General features: G+C 54.4%; 1 protein-coding gene across 1 annotated transcript in view; it reads left to right on the top strand.

The window, feature by feature from the left end:
* LOC135283899 (centrosome-associated protein CEP250-like) overlaps positions 1-17,397 on the top strand; it is a 181,896-nt gene that overhangs the window by 38,140 nt on the left and 126,359 nt on the right. The window contains exons 21-32 of the mRNA XM_064395048.1: positions 169-273; positions 1,092-1,214; positions 2,155-2,267; positions 3,242-3,307; positions 4,000-4,051; positions 12,734-12,814; positions 12,899-13,000; positions 13,249-13,353; positions 14,172-14,294; positions 15,235-15,347; positions 16,322-16,387; positions 17,080-17,131. Coding sequence (XP_064251118.1) covers positions 169-273; positions 1,092-1,214; positions 2,155-2,267; positions 3,242-3,307; positions 4,000-4,051; positions 12,734-12,814; positions 12,899-13,000; positions 13,249-13,353; positions 14,172-14,294; positions 15,235-15,347; positions 16,322-16,387; positions 17,080-17,131 — 1,101 coding nt within the window. The remainder of the gene's footprint in view (positions 1-168; positions 274-1,091; positions 1,215-2,154; positions 2,268-3,241; positions 3,308-3,999; positions 4,052-12,733; positions 12,815-12,898; positions 13,001-13,248; positions 13,354-14,171; positions 14,295-15,234; positions 15,348-16,321; positions 16,388-17,079; positions 17,132-17,397) is intronic.

Below are 17,397 nucleotides of genomic sequence, written 5' to 3'. Positions count from 1 at the left end.
CTTGGCCCTGCTAGATTCATGGACCGTGCTGCCTGCAGAGCCCTGCCAGCCTGGCTGAGCTTGGCCCTGCACTGTCCCTAGTGCTTGGCAAACCACAGCAGGGCTCGAGGGCTTGCGGGTCCCCACTGACCCTCCCAGAGGCTCACTGCCACCACTGCTCTCTCCTAGGACATGACTCTCATCCAGGATCTGCGTGAGGAGGTTGACAAGATAAAGACAACACAGCTCCTCATGGAAGGAGACATAAAGAAGCTTAAGGAGTCTCTTGCCTTAGTGAGCTGTTGGGTCATGTAATCTTTGGGCTCTCATGGGGAACTTCAATGTGGCTCCACAATCAGTTTTTGGTGTCAGGGCCTCAGGCCCAGGTGGAGGACCGTGGGGCTGCCCATGCAGCTAAAGGGCCCACACTCTGGGACAACATGATGGCTGGGCCCTGACTCTACTGTCACTGTCCTTTCCAGATGAAGAAGCTGGAGGAAGACCTTAAAAAGCTGAGGGAGGATATAGCCAAGTGGAAAGAAGAGAGCAGTAAGGAGATCTCTCAGCAAATTGAGTAAGAGGACAAGAGTGGGTTTCATACCCTGGGGGGCTGCAAGGGAGCCCAGATGGTCTGGCTGCATCCTGGTTTGTGGGCACAAGGTGCCCAGCAGCCCTGCAGGGGTAACCCTGCCCTTGCCCCCATCCCGCTGGCCAGGGCTTTGCGGCAGGAGACAAAGCGTGAGCTGCAGAAGATGGGAGAGCAGCAGGAGAGGAGGAATGCCATGCTGGAGCAGATGCTGAATGAGACAGCCGACCAGCTGAATGAGCAGGTGAGGTCCTGGGGGAGCACTCCCACCACTCCTGGCACGGTCCTGTTGCAGCTCCATGCCACATCTTCCTGCTCTGTTGTGCTGTGCTGTAATCTTATGGGAGAGCCAAACTGCCCAAATTGGCCTGGACCAGTCAGTGGCATGGACAGTAATTAAAGCCTTGATGCAAATGTCCTCTTGACATGGTGGGCTCATGGCCACTGAGTCGTGTGTGTTTACCCCTGTGGAGCAAACAGACCCCCCCTTGGGTCAGCACCTTATGTTCTTTCATCCTGGGAGCAGGATCAGGAGCTGAGACAGCAAATGGAAGCCAAGTTTTTGGAGATCCAAAAAGACTTTGAGAAACTCAACTTTACATCAAAGAGCCTCCAAAAGGACTCTCAACAAAAGCAGAGGGATATTGAGGTGTGTGGCTGAAACTCACCCCATTTAGGGTCAGAGCATCCACCAGGAAGACTCCAGGTGGGGGACCACAAGGAATCTCCTGCTGACGACCTCCTCTCATCACTGTGCTTGTTCCAAGTGCATTTCCCCGATGTTTTCTGGGTACGGGGAGAGGGGTGTGCTCCCGGCTCCTGGGGTGTGCCTCAAGAGGCAGCTCCAACCTTGCTGTGTCATGAGTTCCTTTCTGTGCTGAAAGATGCTGTTCCAGTCTCTGGAGAAGCTGCAGAAGGAGAAGGCAGATCAGCAGGACATGCTGGCAGCAATGGACATGGTACAGTCTAGAGGGGCCTCTGTACCAGCCCAGGGGCTCCCGGGCAGGGTGACAAATGCCCCTTGCCCTTGGGGGATGGGGGGCAGAACTGGTGTGGGGAGGGAGAATTTCCTGAGCTCAGGGGGTCCCTCACCCTCCAGATGGTGGGACCAAGCTCACCAGGCTGACGGGGCAAATGGGGCCACAGCAGCCTGAAAGGGCCATGCTGGCCTGGGGGAAGCACTCCTCCCTCTCCCCTCACACACGCTGGCCCTGCCTGTCCTTCCTCATCCCTTTCCCCACCGCTCTCCTGCTCTTCCCTTCTGCTAGAAGGCGGACAAAGCTGCCTTGGGCAGCAAGGTCAATTGCAGCCAGTTTGAAGAGAACATGGAGGAGCTGGATGAGAGGATGGAGGAGTTGCAGAGCCAGATTTCAGGCCAGGAGCAGCACTGGAATAAGATGCAGCAGCAGTTCAGTGATTCAATGGAGGAGAAGGTGAGGGGTACCTCATCCCCACCTTGAGGAACTGGCACCTTTGGGACTTGGCAGCCTGAGGCAGCATCCCTCTGAGGATCCCCCTCCAGGCTTTTCCCGGGAGAGCTCCATGTCACCTCCTGGGGCAGCTGGCTGAGGCTGTGCACCTGTTCACAGCTGGATCGCCTGGAGCTGAAGACTTTCCGCAAACACCTGGAGAAGTCCTGGAACAGGAACATGGAGGCTCTCGAGAATAGGTTGAGGCGTGAAAACGCCGCTGGGATTAAGAAGTGAGTGTGATGGAGACACTGATGGCTTTGGGGACAGTGATGGTCCCATTCCCTCCAGCTCTCCCACACACTGCCCCTCTGGTCCCCTGCCACGGCACCAATTCTGCTGCTAAATGAACCTCAGAGATGCAGATGAAGCAGCTGCACCTTCTGCTTCCACCAGCAGCAGGTTGCACACAGGCAAGGAAGAACAAGGAGAGGGCACCTGCAGGACAGAGCCCTCCCAAAGCAAAATGGGGCTGTGGGTGCAAAGGCTCCCAGAAGCCAGGCTGGGAGAGGGCAACTGCTCCTCCCAGGCAGGGCTGTGACACGCCGTGTCCCAGAGCTGGATCATGCCCTGCCCTCCTGCCATGCACACAGGGGACTTTGGTGCCCGAGAGGGGCTGCAAGCGCTGCAGGGGCTGCTTGGGATGGTGACATGGGTGCCTGTGGCCTTCCCCTGGCCTCAGCCAGCACCCTGGGGATGGGGAGAAAGAGGCTCAAGAGCCCACAGTTCAGCCTGCAAATGCCGTGACCCTGTGCCGTGAGCTGCCCAGCGCCTGGCTGCTGCCCGCCAGCTGCTGCCTGTGTGCTGCAGGGCTGTGGCCCCAGGAGCTCAGCCAGCCCTCTTCCCTCACCCTCCTCAGGCAGCTGCCAGTGCCTTTCACGTGCCTGTCCTGTGACCGCATGCTCACCGTGCAGGTTCCTGGCCAGTGAGTAGCACCAGGGCATGGGGGCAGCGGGGCTGGCATGGGGGAGATGGGTGCCAGCAGTGACCCTGCTGGGCACAGGGGTGCCAGTGTCTGCTGGGGAGGGGCTGATGTGGGGGCCCCCTCTGCAGCCCTGCCCATCAGCAGGGGCTGTGGGCACTCATCCCAAGGGCTACAGGCAGCGGGATGCCATGGGGTACAATCCCATGGGTTTGTGGGTGCCGCCTCTAACAGGAACAGGTTGTTGGTCCCCTGTCACACCCCTGTGACTCCTGCCCTCCCCAGGTATCCCGAGACACTGCCGTATTTGCAGCCAATGCCCCCCAGCAAGGAGCCACAGCACAGCCAAAGGTAAGGGCCCTGAGGACACATCCCTGGCTCCTGGGGTGCAGCGTAGCCCTGCCACAGCAAGGAGGGCTCTGCACCTGGGCTGGGGGAGAGGAGCCTGGCGGGGCTGGGCAGAGCCAGGGAGCAGAAGGCAGCTGTGGAGGGCCAGTGCTTGCCCCAGGCCTGGGGGGTATTGCATTCCTTGCCTTGCCTGCCCTGTCTCACCCACATCTCTGTCCCAAGGTTGCTGAAAGCACATCTGATGAGCTGTGTCTGTTTTCAATTTGAGCTCACGCTTGGTGGGGAGTTGTATGCCTCCTGTGAAAGGAGTTCCCAAAAACCAAGCTCTGCAGCAGGGACCGACCAGCTCCTGCCAGCTGGTGTCCTGTGCACAGGGACCTGCCACGGCCATGGGCAGCACACCTGGCCGTGGGGACAGAGCCAGCAGATCCAGCCGGGTGGATGGGCTGGGGGCTCCTGCAGCAGGTGGACAGGAGCTGTCAGGGACAGGCCCCTGCAGGCAGCACTGCCAGTCCCCTCCCTGGCACAGCAGGGTGGTGCCCAGGGTGCCACAGGGCTGGGCACTGAGGATCCTCTGCCCCATCCCACAGGAGGCCAGTGGTCCGTGGCGGTGGCTCCCATGTGCCACAGAGCTCTGGCAACCATCAGAGCAGCAGTTTCAAACTGCCACCTGTTCAGGATTCTCCCCGTACGAGTGCATTTCTGCAGGGACTCGTGACCCGCCCCAACAAGGTAGGGATGATGAAGGTGAGGACATGGCACGTGTACTGGGGGCGGGCCGGGCGATGCTGAGGATCCTGGGTGAATTTGTGCCTTCAGTTTCCTCGGGCACAGCTGCTTTGGGAGGGTTGCTAGGGAATGCTGGACTGGACCCTGCCTTTCAGCCAGCTGCTCTCTCCTTCCCAGCCCAGAGTGACCCAGCTGCTGGGCAGGGGTGGACACATGCCGAGGGGCCGCAATGACCAGCTTCCTGTGGTGACCAGGACACTGGATGAGCCAGGTGTGGCCCTGTCAGGGCACGGGGAGCAGGGGGACAAGAGACTGGCTGTCTGCTGGGTCTGCACCTGCTCCCTGCGGGTCTCTGGCCAAGCAGGTGACCCTCCTGCTGCCCCGTTCTGAGCTGGCTGAGCTGACCCAGACGGGGCAGCCCCGGGGCCTGGGGGCTCAGCCTTGCCTCTCCCCCCAGGCCCTGCCACCTCTCGGCATCACCGGCCAGGCACAGCCCCCCGACACGTCTCCAGGGCACCAGGGCTCCTCCAGCCACTCCAGCCCCGGGAGACTTCGACAGCCCTCAAGTAGCTGGACAGGACTGGGAACCCAGTGCTCCACCAGGGACGTCGTCTCAGCAGAGAGTAAACTCTGGGACAATTGTTGTCTGAGAAACAACATTTTCATTGTATTACGTTAATAAAAAACCTTCTGAAAGACACACACAGCCTTTTCCCATTGCCTCTGAAAACACTGGGATAAATCAAAGTGTCCTACACTATTTTTACTATTAGTTATCAGGCATTACTTTATTCCCAGCTCTGGGGTACATAGGAATAGCTCCACTCAGAATGCACACCCACTCTCTAAATTTTTCACTATGTATTTTCAGCAAAACAAGTTAATGCTCATTGCCTGTAAATTACATATTTCTCTTCATTCATTAATCTCCTATCATCCATTTGTTATTGATTTCTCAGTTCTCATGCTGCTGCCAGATGAACAATTGCTTGCTCCTGGCGGGCTCCACACTATGCTCATTTTGCCAAGTCCATGGAACCACACCATCAAAAGCAGGATAAACTTTTACCAAGAGGGGAGTCAATCTACAGCCCATCGATCTAAGCTTTCACTAATTAAATACCCAGCCAGCTATACCAACTTTTCTCCTCATTTGCAAAGAAGCACCATTTCACCACGTGGTCAGGTATGACTGTGGGTTCACCGACCACCCGAGACTGCCAAGGAGACTCCCAGGGCAGAAGAGTGCATGTGCTGAGGGGAGGGAATGTATAGTCATGTCTTGGGGGAAATTATTGCCATATGTATGTTTCTTCTGAGAATAGTTATGAATATGATGACAAATACAGTATTTCAGCAGGGGCTTTTCCTGTACACAGCATGTACTCTCTGTGCAGCCATCCCCCATACATCTGGCTTTGCAGTAAAGAATGCCTAATCCCTAATATGAAATTCAAGTCTTTATTTCTTTCTGGTTGTGATAACAATGTTAATTGGTCCACTTTTAATTTAATTAGTCCAGATATTGTTTTCAGTACATTAAGAGTGGAATTCTCCTTGTTCGTTTCTTCTTTACCTCTGGTTTCCACACCTTGTCCTCACACTCTACAAATTCTGTATTCCTGGTGTCCAGTTCTTAGCCCCATTTCTCTATCCCAATCTTTTTTCACTGAATCACGTCAAGTTCATTTAGCAAAACTTAAAAGTTCAGTTATTTTCCCAAATAATGTTCCACTAACAGCAGTTTGAATAAAATCTTGCTACATGCTTCAGTAGAAAACTGCACTGCTTATGATTAAGTGAAGCCATTATTAACAGAGTTAACGAAAACAAATAACTGGAATAGCGAATTAAAAAGTTATATCATTTCCAACAATTCCCCCTTTTGAAACTACTCTTAATTATTTCATTTAGGATTACTTCCATTAAATCATTGGATATTTAGAAAGACTTAAGACACTAAAATGCAATAATTCCTATTAAACTACTTAGTAAAACTTTTTGGCAAAACTTATACTATTTTAGATCCAGGGCCATTCAATTTTGCCAGCATTTTGTCTTGGGCTTGTTATTCTGGGGTTACATTTGAAAGGTCACACATTTTGGTACAGCAACTATTGGGATGCTTTTCTCTGCCAGCCCTTCAGCAGCTTTATCTGCCAGTCGGTTTCCTACACTAACTGATGTATTTCCTAATGGATGAGCTTTACAATGCATGAGAGCCACTTGGGCTGGTACCTGAACACATTCTAGTAATTGTCTGGTAATGTCTCCACCTTTGACAGAGGATCCTTGTGCTGAACGGAGCCCTCCTTTGTTCCAGAGAGCTCCGTGGGCAGGTACTGCTCCAAAGGCACGGTTAGCATTAGCCCATGTGTTCCCATTCTTCCCCTGAGACAATTCCAGGCTGCCATAGGCTGAGCAGCTCAGCCCTGTGTGCAGAGGTGGTAAGAGGTAATGGGACGGCTTGGATTGGGCCCTACTGCACAGCCAAACTTCTGCTTTCCTTTGCTCACAAAGCTGCTCCCACCTGTGGACAATTGCGAGGCCGGATCTTCTACCAGAGGATCTCCTCTGCTGGAGTGAAGCTGCTCAGTCGTTGGAACACAGGCATGTTGTGAGGCTTCTTGACTTTCTGGTACAGATTCCAGGGTGCAAGGCAAAGGAGTTGTTTGCAGTTCCCCATCATCCTGCTCCAACAAGACAACTTGATACTTCAGCATTCGACTTGGGGGTCACCAGTGGCCTCCTTTGTGTTCTAGAACAGAGAGGACCAAGGGGGGAACATGAGCAGTCATTATCTGGCCCATGGTCCATTCGGGGCTTCTTGGATTAAAGCGCAGCTCCTGCTCCAAGTCAAAGGCAGTTAAGGGACATCCCTTAACTTACACTGTCCACTTGTTTGGAAAAATATCTTATGGCCCTTTTCCATGTGCATAACCTCTGAGCTAACACCCGTAGTGCAACACGTCAGTGCTCATGAACAATCTGCTCAAGAGGCTTGCTCAAGTCAGGTAATGCCTGTGCTGGGCTGGCATTAGAGCTCTCTTGGGGTCTCTGAAAGCCTCTGGCATTCTGGGGTCCACTGTAGCACCTCCTTGGTGTAGCACCTCCTTGGGCGATTCTCAGGGTCTCATATAAAGGTCTTACCCATAGGCCAGAATTAAAAATCCTGAGCCCACACCAACCACCCATTCCTAGAAATATTCCTAACTTGCAAACAGACCTTGGCTCTGGAGTTTCACAAATCCCCTCCACCCTTTTGGTTGCAAGGCTTTGCTGTCCCTGGGAAATGAGCCTCAGGTAGGTTTGGCATTAGGGCACTTCTTTGACACTTTGGGCCTTCTTCTTGGATACCCTGTAACTGGCTTGTCTCAGAATGTTCAGGAAACTTAAGAGTCATTTCAATGCATCCAGCATGAGTTCCATTAGCAATTAAAGTATCACCTGCATACTGCAGCAAAGGGGTATCTGCATTCTCCTTTTCCCATTCTGAAGTGACTGCCAGAGCCCTGGCCAGCTCTTAGAACTCCAGCACCCCACCAGCAATAGGGATCTGCCTGGGTATGGGGATTTACCAGAGACAGAACCTTTACAGCCACTTGCTCTAAGATGCCAGATAGAAGCCACATCAGGAACCAGGCAGAGGAGAAAGCTGTCTGTCTAGATGTTCCACAAGGAACAGCTTATTCCAGGTGAAAGGAGCTCACACAAAGAGCCCCAGGCACTCCTGTGCAAGGGGCTTTGTACAGATACAAATCAGGGGGTGGATACAAACAGCAAACCAATAGGGAATCCTCAGGGGAGGAGTGAGGGGATTACATCAAGCATCTGGGGCCAGTTGGGGTAGGAGGGTGGAGAGGATGGCTCACATGTGCAATGGGGCTTCCAGGAGTAGGGGGATTCCAAAGGGATGTTGCGAACAGGGATTGGCCTGAGAGTTAAGGGGCAGAGAAGGTTCAGGAATAAGGGGCTCGGTTGCCTTGACAGGCAGGGAAAGAGCTGGAACAAGGGGTGGAGAATGACATGAGGGGCAGCTTTGAGGGAGGGTAAAACCCAGGAGTAAACCATCTCAGGGAGAACATGAGGGCACGAGGACAGAACGATGCACTTAAAAAGGAATCAATAAGATAAATTCAAAGCGCAACACCGTACCTCCAATTCTTTTGTCAATTGGTTTTTGTCTTGGGGTGTGTCGTGGGTTAAGACGGAAGTGAGTTTTTTGGGAGGTTGTGGTCAAACCAATCAGTGCTTGGATTTGAATATTGGCACCTGGTTTGGCCACCGAAGGTATGGACTGCCTCTGAGAACACAGGGGGTTAAAAGCAAGAACTGCCAGGAGAACTCTCTCTTAGTTTCAGTCTGTAAAGGAGCTCAGAGCTCCCCTGCCCAGCCTGGGCTGGCTGGGGGAGGGAAGCCATGCGGCCGGGTGAGGTAGGCCGGAGCCTCGGGCAGAGGAGGGGAGTGAAGGCCTTGCAAGATGGAAGGGTGGAGGAGACTGAGAAGCATCGGGCCCCCCTCCTACCCCACGGGAGACAGAGAGAGAGAGAGCCAGTGCCTGTGCTGCCTTGGAATTCAGTATCATGGACTGGCAGCACGGCCGGCCAGAAGTGGGGGATGCGGCGAGAGAAGGTGCCCGGCAGCTGTGGGAGTTCTGGGCAGGCAGAGGCCCAGATTTTAACCCCTTTGTAAAATAATGGAAACCTTACAAATACTGATCCTCCTGAATGAGAATGAGAAGATAAAGGTGAAGTATGAAGAAATGGGCAAGTGTGAGGAAAGTTGGTGCACGTGAGAGATGTCAGAAGAGGTGAGAAGAATCCTAGGTGGGCAGAGATGATGGATTGGCCTTGAGCTGGACTCTTTCTTGTATGGCCATGGACAGACCCATGTTCTTCCTGTGACTCAGAGACTGTATTTAGGGGGAGGCAATGCCTTGGAGTCAAGAGTGAAGCAGTGGCGTGAACAGAGATGGCTGAGGAGGGTGTGGGATGCCCTCTGTCTCCAGGAGGGGAAGATCTCTGTTCATGAGGCCCCTCGGCCCCAGGGGTTTAAATCTGGGGGGGACTGGTGTCCTGAATTTGAGAGACTGCTGCTTTTGGAACTGAGTGGAGCATCCTTAAACGGGGAGCCCTAAAAGCAGTCCTGGCCCATGTGCAGTGGTGAGAGCCCTGGACATGGAGGGAAGAAGTCACGAGGGCCGATGTTCTCTGGGTGGTGCCACGAGTGACACGGAAACACAAGAGGTTTCAATTGTGTTTCTGGGGGAAGCCTATGGTGCAAGGGGGGACTCCTCTCTCTCTGATGGATTTGAGGGTTGATTACTTGAGGGGTGATGATGGACTGATTATGTGAGAGATCGTGATGTGGTGGAAATCTATGGTGTTATTTCATTCTGTGGAGAAAATGGAGAGGAGGAGGAGGAGGAATGGATTTGGAGGGTTTTCATTCTTAGTTTTTTGTTTGTTCCTTTTTAGATGTTGTAATTAATAAAATTAGTTTCCTTTATTCCTGAGTTGGAGCCTGCTTTGCTCTGTTCCTGATCACATCTCACAGAAGCCACCAGAGAAAGTGTATATTCATGGAGGCACGGGCACTGTGGCAGAGTCAAACCATGACAGGGTGACAGCATGATACTGTGTCTCCTATTGTCTGCTTTATGCCCAGACATGGGTCCTGTAACTTTAAGCTAGGTCTGAGAGAGGGGTGCAAAGCCAGTGGAATTCTTTTGGTGTGGTTTTCCAACATCCTCCCCCAGGCTCCCTCAGCTGTGTTGTGCAGCACAGACAGAGGGAGTACATCTCGGCTTTCAGCTGGCTTCTTGTTTCTTTGACAATGGCAGAAGTTTTTCCAGGACTGTGGCTTCTTCTCCTGGAACAGTTTTTGCTTTTCCCTGGTCTGAAGCACCAGAACATCGCCGGCAGCCCTGTGCCTTGGCCCGCAGGGGAGGCCTTGGGATGCACATCCCGGCTCTGGACTCGGGAGGAGCCGAGCCACGCCTACAGAAAGAGCTCTGAATCCACCAGCCTACCCCACAATGAGAAGGCTTGAATATCTAACATTATTCATTCTTTTTCCCATGCCTGCCTGCACACTGTGTGTTAAATAAACAGCTTTTTTCACTTTCTTCCAAAAATTTCCTTGCTGTGGGAGGGAAGGCGTGCCAAAACCTGTTTTCATTAGAGGAGATGTTTCCTCCTAACTTGTCTCAAATTGAGACATTTCTCAAATAATGTGGGGTGATTTTTGAACCCTGGAGGAAGAACAGTGCACCTCAATTGGTTTTCATGGCCCATCAAGGAACGTTCCAGAAACAAGAGTTGACTTTCAGTTTCAAGGGCAATGCAGAAAGAATCATCCTTAACATCCACAACAGTGGACTCATCAGTTTCCTTAACTGAGGTGAAGAGTGCATAAGGCCTTGCTGCCACTGGGTCTCACACCAGTCTCACACTATTTCCTTGACAGCTCTGACATCTTGTACTGGCCTGTGTTCCTTAGTGTGTGCTTCCTTTACTGGCAGGAGAGGAGTGCTATATTGTGACTCACATTCCCTTAGTGACCCATCTTCCAAAATTTAGCAATTCATTCTTCTAACCCTCTTCTACCTTCTAACTTCAAAGAATAATTGTTCTGCCTGACCAGTCTTCCATCAGGCTCCAACTGAATCCTTACTGGTTCCAGTGTCTTGATTTCCCTGGAATTCCATTGGTGCACACCAACACAGTGACAGTGTTTTCCCCCTCCTCCCACCAGGGATGTGCAGGAGGGAAATACTTGTCCAGCCTTCCCTGCTGAACATTCTGAGCATGCCCTCTCTCAGCCTCTTCCCCCACTTTTGCCATTACCACAATTCCTCCACCAGGAGTTAATAGTGTGTCTGAATGACCTTCCTATAATCCCAGGGCTCTTTGCCTTGAACTCACTGGATTAGGGCATCAGAGGATCTCCCGGAAAAATCTTTGGAGTGCACCGGAGTCCTCTCGATCCCATCAATCCATGGAGCAAAAGAAGGAGGAAAGTTCCACCTGGATCATTAGCAACTGTCACCAAAACCAGGATAGATGAAATCCTCAAAGACTATCCTTTTAGTTTTGGCAAGTTGGGCGTTACTTTATTCTCCTCAGGACGAGTGGAGCGGATAGTTCGAGCCACACACATAGAAAAAGCTTTTGACTTAGTTATCTGTTTTTTGCAAACAAAGGAATCAATGGTCATCCATTCTCAATCCCATAATTCTCTTCATTACTTTGCATCCTAACTGCTGTTGGGCTTCACCCATGGAGACTCTCTACCCTGAACTCCTGAGGAGAAAGGAGTCTGTGCCCCAACAACCCTACAGCTCAGCCAGGGGCTCACGGGGCTCCTCCTGCACCCCCAGCATGAGGAACAGCACCCCACTGCTTCCCTGGCAAAGGCTGATCCCAATGGATGCTCCAAACCAGGCCCTGGCTTTGCAGCAGTGAAGCAACTGGCTTAGGTGTAACACACATCTTCAACGGATAAAAAAGAAAGACAATGAGGCTGTACTCTCCTGGGAGACCTTGGAGCATGTTTTGGCAAATAAAAGGACTACAAAAGGGCTGGAGGTGGACTTTGCACAAGGGCCTGACATGGGAACAGCTTCACACTGAGAGAGGGGAGAGATCGGTGGGATATTGGGAAGAAATTCTTCCCTGTGAGCGTGGTGATGCCTTGCCACAGTCTGCACCATTCCTGGAAATGTCCAAGACCAGGTTAGGTGGCACTTGCAGCAACCTGGTCTAGCGGAAAATGTTCCTTGACCTGTCCCTGACCGGGGCTGAAACGAGATGATCTTTTAGGTCCCTTCCAGCCCCAGCCATTCCAAGGCTCCATTAATCTATGACTTCATGAGTCTGGAACCCACTGGTTACCAGGAGCGGAGTGGTGCGTTGCCTGGCAACGGGTGTTGTGATGAGGAGGGCCACCAGCAACCCGGTTCCAGTCCTGCAAGGGACAAGGAAGGAGGAAGGAGCCTGCTGGCTACTCATCCTTTTCCTTATCGCATTTGCTCATTGCTTCTATCACGCCTTTTGTTTAACCCATTTGTCACCAATTTTGCTCATCCCAGACAGGCCCAACTGGGCAGGAAGGCTTGTGACAAATCAGGGACAGAGTGTGTGCAGTCATGGCAACATCCCTGGACACACTCAGCCTCTCCCAGATGCTGGATCTCGCCATTGGGACACCCCAGAAGGGATCTGTTCACTTTGCAGCCTTGAGAAAACTGCTGCAGGCTGTGCTGGAGCACCTGGACGTGCAGTACCTGACAAGTGAGGAGCCATGGCCAGGCCAGCTGAGTGGCCCCTCACTTGCTGATGTGGCCACTTACATAAAACAGATGAAGAAAGAGATGGAAGACTATAAGAAACACACGTCCAAGGTAGAGGCTCTTCCCCGCCCCTGGGCACTCCCCCAGCAGACAGCCCCTCTCTGCTTCCTCACACAGCCGTGCTTGGCTCTGCCCTCACTGCCCTGGCAGAGCCGCTGGCAGGGGCTCTTTGCTGTCTGGATGGGCTTCAGTGCTCTGGCACTGAGCCCGGCTGGGGCAGGTGGCACTGGGACTCTCCCTGCTCACCTGGCTGTGCCATGGGCTGCCCGTGGCAGGGTAGGGCTCTTTGGGGTGTTGCTTCCCAGGCCATCACCTCTGACATCCCTGATTCTTGAACTGCTTTACAGGTTCTTCGCGAGGAATTTGGTGGGATAAAGGCAGAACTCTCCCGCATATCAGAGGACATGAAGAAGTTCCAGGAGGCACAGGTGTGTGGTTCTCAAGGTCATATTTCCAACATGTCTGAGACAGAGACTGTCTACAGACAAGTCTCTGACAATGCTTTCTCCTAGACCCTGATGGTTTCCCAGCATCAGGAGGAGATTGAAAAGTTAAAGGCTGGCCAGCGTCATGTGTCGGAGGAAATGAAGAAGGTCCTGATGTCGCGGGACCAGGTGAGCTGCTGCTGGGAGCAAGTTTTGGGTCTGAGACTGCAGCCCGTACCCTCTGCCCTGCTGGTTGGAAGCTCAGCACTCTTGGCCCTGCTAGATTCATGGACCGTGCTGCCTGCAGAGCCCTGCCAGCCTGGCTGAGCTTGGCCCTGCACTGTCCCTAGTGCTTGGCAAACCACAGCAGGGCTCGAGGGCTTGCGGGTCCCCACTGACCCTCCCAGAGGCTCACTGCCACCACTGCTCTCTCCTAGGACATGACTCTCATCCAGGATCTGCGTGAGGAGGTTGACAAGATAAAGACAACACAGCTCCTCATGGAAGGAGACATAAAGAAGCTTAAGGAGTCTCTTGCCTTAGTGAGCTGTTGGGTCATGTAATCTTTGGGCTCTCATGGGGAACTTCAATGTGGCTCCACAATCAGTTTTTGGTGTCAGGGCCTCAGGCCCAGGTGGAGGACCGTGGGGCTGCCCATGCAGCTAAAGGGCCCACACTCTGGGACAACATGATGGCTGGGCCCTGACTCTACTGTCACTGTCCTTTCCAGATGAAGAAGCTGGAGGAAGACCTTAAAAAGCTGAGGGAGGATATAGCCAAGTGGAAAGAAGAGAGCAGTAAGGAGATCTCTCAGCAAATTGAGTAAGAGGACAAGAGTGGGTTTCATACCCTGGGGGGCTGCAAGGGAGCCCAGATGGTCTGGCTGCATCCTGGTTTGTGGGCACAAGGTGCCCAGCAGCCCTGCAGGGGTAACCCTGCCCTTGCCCCCATCCCGCTGGCCAGGGCTTTGCGGCAGGAGACAAAGCGTGAGCTGCAGAAGATGGGAGAGCAGCAGGAGAGGAGGAATGCCATGCTGGAGCAGATGCTGAATGAGACAGCCGACCAGCTGAATGAGCAGGTGAGGTCCTGGGGGAGCACTCCCACCACTCCTGGCACGGTCCTGTTGCAGCTCCATGCCACATCTTCCTGCTCTGTTGTGCTGTGCTGTAATCTTATGGGAGAGCCAAACTGCCCAAATTGGCCTGGACCAGTCAGTGGCATGGACAGTAATTAAAGCCTTGATGCAAATGTCCTCTTGACATGGTGGGCTCATGGCCACTGAGTCGTGTGTGTTTACCCCTGTGGAGCAAACAGACCCCCCCTTGGGTCAGCACCTTATGTTCTTTCATCCTGGGAGCAGGATCAGGAGCTGAGACAGCAAATGGAAGCCAAGTTTTTGGAGATCCAAAAAGACTTTGAGAAACTCAACTTTACATCAAAGAGCCTCCAAAAGGACTCTCAACAAAAGCAGAGGGATATTGAGGTGTGTGGCTGAAACTCACCCCATTTAGGGTCAGAGCATCCACCAGGAAGACTCCAGGTGGGGGACCACAAGGAATCTCCTGCTGACGACCTCCTCTCATCACTGTGCTTGTTCCAAGTGCATTTCCCCGATGTTTTCTGGGTACGGGGAGAGGGGTGTGCTCCCGGCTCCTGGGGTGTGCCTCAAGAGGCAGCTCCAACCTTGCTGTGTCATGAGTTCCTTTCTGTGCTGAAAGATGCTGTTCCAGTCTCTGGAGAAGCTGCAGAAGGAGAAGGCAGATCAGCAGGACATGCTGGCAGCAATGGACATGGTACAGTCTAGAGGGGCCTCTGTACCAGCCCAGGGGCTCCCGGGCAGGGTGACAAATGCCCCTTGCCCTTGGGGGATGGGGGGCAGAACTGGTGTGGGGAGGGAGAATTTCCTGAGCTCAGGGGTTCCCTCACCCTCCAGATGGTGGGACCAAGCTCACCAGGCTGACGGGGCAAATGGGGCCACAGCAGCCTGAAAGGGCCATGCTGGCCTGGGGGAAGCACTCCTCCCTCTCCCCTCACACACGCTGGCCCTGCCTGTCCTTCCTCATCCCTTTCCCCACCGCTCTCCTGCTCTTCCCTTCTGCTAGAAGGCGGACAAAGCTGCCTTGGGCAGCAAGGTCAATTGCAGCCAGTTTGAAGAGAACATGGAGGAGCTGGATGAGAGGATGGAGGAGTTGCAGAGCCAGATTTCAGGCCAGGAGCAGCACTGGAATAAGATGCAGCAGCAGTTCAGTGATTCAATGGAGGAGAAGGTGAGGGGTACCTCATCCCCACCTTGAGGAACTGGCACCTTTGGGACTTGGCAGCCTGAGGCAGCATCCCTCTGAGGATCCCCCTCCAGGCTTTTCCCGGGAGAGCTCCATGTCACCTCCTGGGGCAGCTGGCTGAGGCTGTGCACCTGTTCACAGCTGGATCGCCTGGAGCTGAAGACTTTCCGCAAACACCTGGAGAAGTCCTGGAACAGGAACATGGAGGCTCTCGAGAATAGGTTGAGGCGTGAAAACGCCGCTGGGATTAAGAAGTGAGTGTGATGGAGACACTGATGGCTTTGGGGACAGTGATGGTCCCATTCCCTCCAGCTCTCCCACACACTGCCCCTCTGGTCCCCTGCCACGGCACCAATTCTGCTGCTAAACGAACCTCAGAGATGCAGATGAAGCAGCTGCACCTTCTGCTTCCACCAGCAGCAGGTTGCACACAGGCAAGGAAGAACAAGGAGAGGGCACCTGCAGGACAGAGCCCTCCCAAAGCAAAATGGGGCTGTGGGTGCAAAGGCTCCCAGAAGCCAGGCTGGGAGAGGGCAACTGCTCCTCCCAGGCAGGGCTGTGACACGCCGTGTCCCAGAGCTGGATCATGCCCTGCCCTCCTGCCATGCACACAGGGGACTTTGGTGCCCGAGAGGGGCTGCAAGCGCTGCAGGGGCTGCTTGGGATGGTGACATGGGTGCCTGTGGCCTTCCCCTGGCCTCAGCCAGCACCCTGGGGATGGGGAGAAAGAGGCTCAAGAGCCCACAGTTCAGCCTGCAAATGCCGTGACCCTGTGCCGTGAGCTGCCCAGCGCCTGGCTGCTGCCCGCCAGCTGCTGCCTGTGTGCTGCAGGGCTGTGGCCCCAGGAGCTCAGCCAGCCCTCTTCCCTCACCCTCCTCAGGCAGCTGCCAGTGCCTTTCACGTGCCTGTCCTGTGACCGCATGCTCACCGTGCAGGTTCCTGGCCAGTGAGTAGCACCAGGGCATGGGGGCAGCGGGGCTGGCATGGGGGAGATGGGTGCCAGCAGTGACCCTGCTGGGCACAGGGGTGCCAGTGTCTGCTGGGGAGGGGCTGATGTGGGGGCCCCCTCTGCAGCCCTGCCCATCAGCAGGGGCTGTGGGCACTCATCCCAAGGGCTACAGGCAGCGGGATGCCATGGGGTACAATCCCATGGGTTTGTGGGTGCCGCCTCTAACAGGAACAGGTTGTTGGTCCCCTGTCACACCCCTGTGACTCCTGCCCTCCCCAGGTATCCCGAGACACTGCCGTATTTGCAGCCAATGCCCCCCAGCAAGGAGCCACAGCACAGCCAAAGGTAAGGGCCCTGAGGACACATCCCTGGCTCCTGGGGTGCAGCGTAGCCCTGCCACAGCAAGGAGGGCTCTGCACCTGGGCTGGGGGAGAGGAGCCTGGCGGGGCTGGGCAGAGCCAGGGAGCAGAAGGCAGCTGTGGAGGGCCAGTGCTTGCCCCAGGCCTGGGGGGTATTGCATTCCTTGCCTTGCCTGCCCTGTCTCACCCACATCTCTGTCCCAAGGTTGCTGAAAGCACATCTGATGAGCTGTGTCTGTTTTCAATTTGAGCTCACGCTTGGTGGGGAGTTGTATGCCTCCTGTGAAAGGAGTTCCCAAAAACCAAGCTCTGCAGCAGGGACCGACCAGCTCCTGCCAGCTGGTGTCCTGTGCACAGGGACCTGCCACGGCCATGGGCAGCACACCTGGCCGTGGGGACAGAGCCAGCAGATCCAGCCGGGTGGATGGGCTGGGGGCTCCTGCAGCAGGTGGACAGGAGCTGTCAGGGACAGGCCCCTGCAGGCAGCACTGCCAGTCCCCTCCCTGGCACAGCAGAGTGGTGCCCAGAGTGCCACAGGGCTGGGCACTGAGGATCCTCTGCCCCATCCCACAGGAGGCCAGTGGTCCGTGGCGGTGGCTCCCATGTGCCACAGAGCTCTGGCAACCATCAGAGCAGCAGTTTCAAACTGCCACCTGTTCAGGATTCTCCCCGTACGAGTGCATTTCTGCAGGGACTCGTGACCCGCCCCAACAAGGTAGGGATGATGAAGGTGAGGACATGGCACGTGTACTGGGGGCGGGCCGGGCGATGCTGAGGATCCTGGGTGAATTTGTGCCTTCAGTTTCCTCGGGCACAGCTGCTTTGGGAGGGTTGCTAGGGAATGCTGGACTGGACCCTGCCTTTCAGCCAGCTGCTCTCTCCTTCCCAGCCCAGAGTGACCCAGCTGCTCGGCAGGGGTGGACACATGCCGAGGGGCCGCAATGACCAGCTTCCTGTGGTGACCAGGACACTGGATGAGCCAGGTGTGGCCCTGTC

Source organism: Passer domesticus, chromosome 19 (assembly GCF_036417665.1).
Source record: "Passer domesticus isolate bPasDom1 chromosome 19, bPasDom1.hap1, whole genome shotgun sequence".
Taxonomy (NCBI): Eukaryota; Metazoa; Chordata; class Aves; order Passeriformes; family Passeridae; genus Passer; species Passer domesticus.
This window is presented reverse-complemented; position numbering and strand designations above follow the sequence as displayed.